The sequence below is a fragment of the Spinacia oleracea genome, chromosome 1 (assembly GCF_020520425.1).
Source record: "Spinacia oleracea cultivar Varoflay chromosome 1, BTI_SOV_V1, whole genome shotgun sequence".
Taxonomy (NCBI): domain Eukaryota; kingdom Viridiplantae; phylum Streptophyta; class Magnoliopsida; order Caryophyllales; family Amaranthaceae; genus Spinacia; species Spinacia oleracea.
The window spans coordinates 121,767,914-121,775,154 of record NC_079487.1 but is presented as its reverse complement, the minus strand read 5'-3'; the positions used below and the strand labels follow the sequence as shown (position 1 = coordinate 121,775,154).

Genomic DNA, 7,241 nt, shown 5'->3' with positions numbered 1-7,241 from the left:
AAGTTTGACATTTAGAAAGTTATTATCGATATAAATCTAACAAAATCCTACATTATTACATATTTCTTACATAAATATTACAAAAGATGGTAAAAAACACAACGTAAATAATGTAAAAGTCAACAGGGTGCTTGTGGAACAGAAGAAATATGTCATTTTGAAATCCCTTTATTATTTGTACTAACGTGTTTTAATTTGTTAAAATGCAAAAAAATATCTATTCCTTTATTTATATAAAAAGATCACTTTAAACCCAAAAATATATACTCCATATCATATTTCCATTATCTAAATAAACATATGACTTATTTTATAAAAATTACAATTTTCAATGAAAAAAAATTACCCACGCCACCCTAATATTCACATAATCGATCACATTAGAATATTACGGTAGATATTAGCATGAGACGAGCAATGAGAGAAGTGGAAGATCTAAAATAGTAAAATGCACGTAGCATTAAAATAATGATCCAATATTGCAAGTCATGAATGAGTACAAAAAACTCATCAATTTTGCAGTAAGAATGCGGCAAACGCAACTACAACAATGCACAAAATCAGCATCAAACTTATTGCTCATTTACTCTAAACCAATGCCAATTGCACAAAACACATTGGTTTAAATTGGACATTTTCCAACAATTAGATGGGATTTGCCTTAAGAAATAAGTAGGCAATTTTTGGTGGAAAAGTTGTGAAAAATCATGCTATCTCTATTGTGAATTTGAACATCATGTGTTCTTTTTTATTTGTCTTACTTGTCTTTTTTATACGGTTTTAAAACACGCGTTCGACCATAAAAATCTTCAATTACTATCTTGGTTTTTTTTTATATAATGTTCTACCTTTTTTTTTATGTATTTATCTGTTTTTTCTAAATTATAATCACTACACCTCTCATTCATATTTTATCACCTCTCGCGTATTTTGTGGTATCTAATTATATGTAAGGATTATATAGATCTCTGACATTTATTCTTCAAAAGGAAAAAGTAGAGAGGTATCTCTCTTGAATTCTCCGTTAATGAGTAGAATTCGAGAAAATGTAGGTGATATGTATTATTAAAGTCTAATACTTTAATCGATAATGCATATCGTGGCAAATCTAAAAAAAATTACAAGAATACGTTTCTTATGTATGAGAACTCTTAGAGTGAAACTCTATATCTTTTTAAATAAAAAATTCTAAATAAGATAAACAAAAATGAACGAAAAGAGTAGATTATAAACGAATAAGAGAATGGAGACACACATATCAAGCTAAATGCATAAAACAAAGCTAAATAATACGAAGTAAAACACATGAACAAATTTCTTGTTCCATTTTTCATCATGGGTGATGTCGACTCATTTGTGTCACAATTCATGAGACCCTCTTTGTATTTCGACATTAATTTCATCTCTTCCTCTCAAACACATGCTTGGAATCCAAGGAATAAGATATTAAGTATAGATAACAAATTGACAAACATGTTTGAATTGAGTTTTTATATATTCGATTTGCGTTTATTTTGATTCATGTCATATTCAGGTGATGGGGTAATCCGTAATCGGTTTGTTTATCGTTTGTAAATTCATGTATAGCTACTAAGAATTAATTTATTAAAATAATCGGGGTTCTCTAATATCAATCATACATGTTACTTTAATAATATTCAAACCCATTAGATCCGCCTACGTAATTAACAAAATAAGCCAACAAAACAACACCATTTTATTTCGCCTTCTAAGAAATTTCAATTCTCATGTTTTCTTTTGTAAATCAAACAATCACTTACTTCCAAGTGTACACTTTGTTAGGACATATAGTACGTGCCCGGGGGGTTTTCTAAACGTTAAGTGACGTGTGATCAAATTGGATACAACTCACCAACATAACCTTTTTTTAGTACCAACAAATAGTATGTCACTATCAATAAGACAATAACGCAAATGCCTCGTATTTGTATTATTTGTTATTGTATAAATATCAAATTAATGAATATTCCGTATAAGCCACTTTTGACATACACTTGCCAAAGCGATTACTCCATATATACACCAATGCACATTTCTTCATTGTAAAAAAAAGTTGTACTTCGTATATTATTACACAAGTACTACGTACAAATTAAAAGAGGTACTGTAATTACTAGGGGAGGAATATGACACAACAATCTATACGCTTCTTCTATACAAATGATTTTATGTAAACAAAAAAAAGATAAATGGGATGGAAAGTTTACAAAGGCAGCTGATATTTTGGCTCAAGTTTGATTTCTAACTATAAACTAGAGATTCAAATAATGCTTTAAATTGGTTTGATTCTGTTCAGTCCTTAACTTGGTGAGAGCCCTCTTCTCCATTTTTCTTATCCATTCTTTGCTTACATCAAAAACCTTTCCAACCTCATGAAGTGACATACAATGACCTTCCAAACCATATCTATGAATCAAAACCCGTCTCTCTTTTGGATCGAGTTCTTGGAGAAGCTTATGTACATCGTTTCTCATATGCTGCTTCATTACTGTTTTTTCGGGCATCTCTAGCGCTGTATCTGGTGTGCATTCCTGAAATATCACAATTCAAAGATGCCAAAATGAAATTATAGTCTACCCTATTAAGGGATGGTACTTAATTGGTAAAAAACAAACACGACAACAAAACTGTCAGAGGACCGACTAAACTAAAAGCTTAAGCGGATGGTTGAAGCCACAAAATTTGTTTAATACTCTATCACGCCCCCTCGCATGAAAACGCCCCCTCACATGAAACCCCTTAAAAACCTTGAAGTGTGGATGCAGCATAGGTCTCCTCATATCCAGCGCGAAATAGTCCACTTTGAAAGGAGGGGTGGATGAGATTTGAACCCGTGACCTTTGTGTCACGCGGGCTCTGATACCATGTCAGAATAATACAAAATGCATTGTAAAACAATATTTTATTAGACTCTTTAGCTGATATTCTGGCACATAAAAGAAAGAAAACGTTTTTAGGCAACTCAACAGGGATACATCAATATTTCCCCATTGAAACAGTGAAAAAGAAAGTAAAATTCTTTTATCAATCATACAACAATTTGAAAGATGCAGTTTAAACTCTCAGATTTACGGAGCCTGACATGATCTCAGTTCATACAGGTGGCTCGTATTTGGAGATCGGGTTTTTGCATCTAGATAAATTAAGACATAAATTTCAGATAAGACACAGGTTTAGTCATGGAATAAAAGTGAGGTGTACTCTTACCAAATATTTCATATTTATGAAATGTCCAACTTTCTGATCAAGTGAACCCACGATTCTTAGGCAATTGTCAGCAGATTTAATTTTATCCAAGGAAAGACCAGTAGACTTTGAAACTTCAACATCATCTGGGTGTTTTCCCTGACTTCTTTTAAGGATCTTTCGAGCCTTTTGTACGCGGTTTATTGTAGTGCTCAATGTCGTCTACATGAAAAAAGAAAAAAGTATATATAAATGCTAAAGAATAAAATTGCAGAATAATGAATTGAATAGCCACGTAATGTAAGTACATACAGGAACTTTAATCCCTCTTCCATGCCGTGACACCAACTGAGACATTGCTTTTCTGATCCAGTACTGAACGTATGTAGAGAATTGATATCCCCTTGTGTGGTCAAACCTTTCAGCACCTTGCAATATTCCAATGTTCCCTGCCTATGACAACAATAGTAACAAATAAATTATCTTCATTAAAATCAGCAGATTCAGCACATACGCTCCAGAATGAAACAAATTAGCTTGGAAATGTTATTTGGTCATTGATATCAAGTCATCAACCCATCTAAAAGAACAATTATTTAGTGATAGTCACATAACTACCCCAAAAGAAGTCATATTCACGCTCCGTTCTATTCGACTTATTTTGTCTAAACTTATATTATCCGAACTTATTTATTTGAAAAAAAAACCTATTTGTGTGTGAAAATGTCTGAAAAAAAACTTACTTTTATCTGAGCTTATATAATCTGAACTTAAATGACCTTATTTTGTCTGAAATAAGTCAAAATAAGTCGAGCAGAACAGAGCCAATATATATTCAATCTTTGAAGCTAAAGTAGATTGACAAGAAGTCTTTAGTAGTTCTCGGTGTACAATTACCATGTTGAGTAGAGCAACATAAGACAAACTATTACTAATTAATGAAGTTGAAATATTAGAAACAGATGAAATGATGCAGGGCATTAGAAAACAAGGTTGACTAAGAAATTGATAAATGTTCATGGTGGAGTTATTCACCCATCAAGCAAGCAACATAAATTGGACAAAAAAAGCACCTGCATTAAGTCTTCATGTGCGACTCCTAGTCCTCGATAGTATCTCGAAAGGTACAACACCAAGGAACGACCACTTTTAAGAAGTTCGTCCCTGCAATACCAACCAAAGTGCAAATCATGCTGCAACACCTTTTCATCAATACCAGCTGCTTCAGCCCAGCAATTTAAACTCACTGCCTTTCCAGTTTCCTTTTCCAAGGTTAATTTCACCTTTTCTAATTGCGCAACTACCTTAAACAGTAAGGGGTTATAATAAGTAACCAGCCGAGAATGTGAATATGCTAAATATAAAAATAAATCTAATAATAATAAAAAACAACAGCAGTAGATAACCTTTATCCCCCTCGACATTTCTGCTTCATTTTTGGCAATAATTGCTCTTCTGCCTCTCGCCTTGGTCTTCTTTGCCGCAGTAGAAACTACATGATGAATTGAACTTTCAATGGAACTTTCTGATTTACAAGCACATCTTTTACTGGTACTAGCTTGTAACCTCCTCTCTTGTCTTAATTTTCTTTCTTCCTTTCTCTTCGAAAAAACCAACTTTTTTTTCAACTCATTATCTTTTCTGACATTTGCTTTGCCATCTTCAGTGATCAGACCTGGTAAGTCTGACATATCAATGATCCTAGACAAACATGCATGAAACAGCTGCAATGCTCCCAACCTTCCTAATTGAACAAGAATATCTTTTTCAAGCTTCAACAACTCAGAATCAGAAACTTTATTCTCAAGTAAATTGATGTTTGCCATTAGAGTATGAAAATGTGAAGCACTACAGGATTGTACACTTCGGACATATACAGAGACGTCTCTATCAGATAATACTTCAGTATCGCTGATCAAATCTTTGCAAGATCTTTTACTGATAGTTGTCTGCAACAAACAAAAGATTGGATCAAACACTTTTGATGCTCAACATATTGTAAATTGGAGTGAAGTAACACACCTTATTACCTCCAAGTTTGAGTAGTCATTCTCAACAGTTAGTGGAACTGAAGATGAGCCTGCATGTGGTCTTAATGTGTCTTTACGCAACGTTTCACTCTCATCGAAGCCAATTGTTAAAAGAGACAGCCTTGCTGAGCCAAAATCAAGCTCTTTACCTCGAACTGCAGGTTCCAATATAATTATAGAGGGTGTACAAAATAAGTTAAAACTGAAGAATACCAGTCTAACATGTGTGATACTCTCCTTGTCCCTAAAAGAACATAAATATAGATATCGGACTGGAATTAACAGTTAACACAATGAATAAGTTTCAAAAGATATACGAAGTATTTGGCTTTGGGCAAAAAGGAAAACAGATGAATTGGGCAAGTTCAAAAAGGGTTACACAAGGATAATTCACAATTATACAAAAACCTTGTTGATGAGGAGGCCAGAGAAAGATTGGAAAATGTATTTTGAAGAGACAAATAGAAAAATGATCCAATACATTCTCTTGATTCTATGAAGGACATTCTTTCTCAGACAGCTTGAAATGGAAGTGATCTTCTTTTCCTAAAACAGTAAATATAATAGCAATACTAGTCCCTGCTTATTCATCATTATTATTATCATTACCCCATTGCCTCAAAGAGGCTCCCGCAAGAAGCGGGGTAAAGGGGGGTCCAACATACGCTACCTTACCCCTGCAATTGCAGAGAGGTTGTTTCCAATTGACCCAAAAGCAAAAAAACTAGTCCCGCTTGGTAAAGACAGGTTTACGCAAAAAAAAAAAAAAAATTGAAGGATTGGGTTATTTCTAATCTAGAAGATTGATATAGTCAAGCCTCTCTACTTGTATTCTATAATTAGCTATTATTCAAAGGAGAAATTTGGGTTCAATACACTAATTCTGAAATGCAGGATTTAGGAGCTTTTCATTTAAAGGTTTGCAGTTTTGGGACTCAAAATATAAGTTCGCGGACAAAAACTAGGTTCGATAAAAGGGCACTTTATAGTCAAGAAACTCCCAACAATCAATGACTATCAGCTAAAGCAAATAGCTAATGATATAAGTTATCAGATATTAGTGTTGCATTCAATATATCTTCATAGTTCCAATATTTGTGGCTCTCAACTCATCACTTTGGTATATCATAGTAACCTGCAATCATAATTCGGCGAGGAATTCTTTCGTTATCTCCAAGATTTCGTGAATAATATAAATTTTATTAATGATTAGCCCCCAAATATCACAATGCTGCGTAGATACACCAGTGTTCACAAATCTCAATAATTAACTGATCATCTCTCCAATTTCGTAAACTGGTCAGTATAGTAATTTGTATAGTATATCAAGTTCAAATCATACCCTAATTATTCAAATCATGCAATCATAAAAATAACATTTGAAAGACTTGCATCATCAAAATCCCAACTAATTAACTAAAGCTCTTGAATTTACCTAAAAACTCTTACATTAAAATCAATCAATCATCAAACAAAGCAATAATAGTTAATTTCAAGTAATTTGTATAGTATATCAAGTTCAAATCAATCAATTCTAATAGAACCACTAAGAGCAAGTTCAATTTAATCAATTTTACATTATTACACCAACATAAACTCGAACCCACAAAATAATTTGTAGGATGATCGAAAAATATGCAAAATGTTAAGCAATAAAATAAGAAATTAAAAGGGAAAAAAAGAGAGAATAACTCACAGGAAGTAGAACAAGGAGGGGAAGAATTGGTGGTGAAAGGAGAACGAAGTGAAGGAAGAACACATCTCATCATATTCAATTTGCAGCCAAAACCCATCAAAAATCAATAAAAATACAACCTATTTTAGGCCATTGAAATTGAAATTAAACCGAGTTAATAATAAGCAAGTAAAGAGCAAAAGGGATATGATATTGGTAGTATTTAATATGATATGTGCACCAAATGGGTGCCTTGGCTCTCCACCACCGGTTCTTCATCTTTAGGGAAAGGGAATTACTGGATATTTTCTGGTTTGCGAGGATTGTTC

General features: G+C 33.1%; 1 protein-coding gene across 1 annotated transcript; it reads right to left on the bottom strand.

Moving 5' to 3' along the window:
- Positions 1–2,037: 2,037 nt before the first annotated feature.
- LOC110787414 (RNA polymerase sigma factor sigC) lies at positions 2,038–7,241 on the bottom strand. The gene is made up of 7 exons (XM_021992035.2): positions 6,934–7,241; positions 5,238–5,392; positions 4,614–5,156; positions 4,281–4,511; positions 3,520–3,660; positions 3,229–3,429; positions 2,038–2,552 (listed from the first exon to the last, which is right to left on the bottom strand). The coding sequence occupies exons 1-7, from the start codon at positions 7,028–7,030 to the stop codon at positions 2,274–2,276; spliced, it is 1,647 nt and encodes a 548-aa protein (XP_021847727.2). The 5' UTR covers positions 7,031–7,241; the 3' UTR covers positions 2,038–2,273.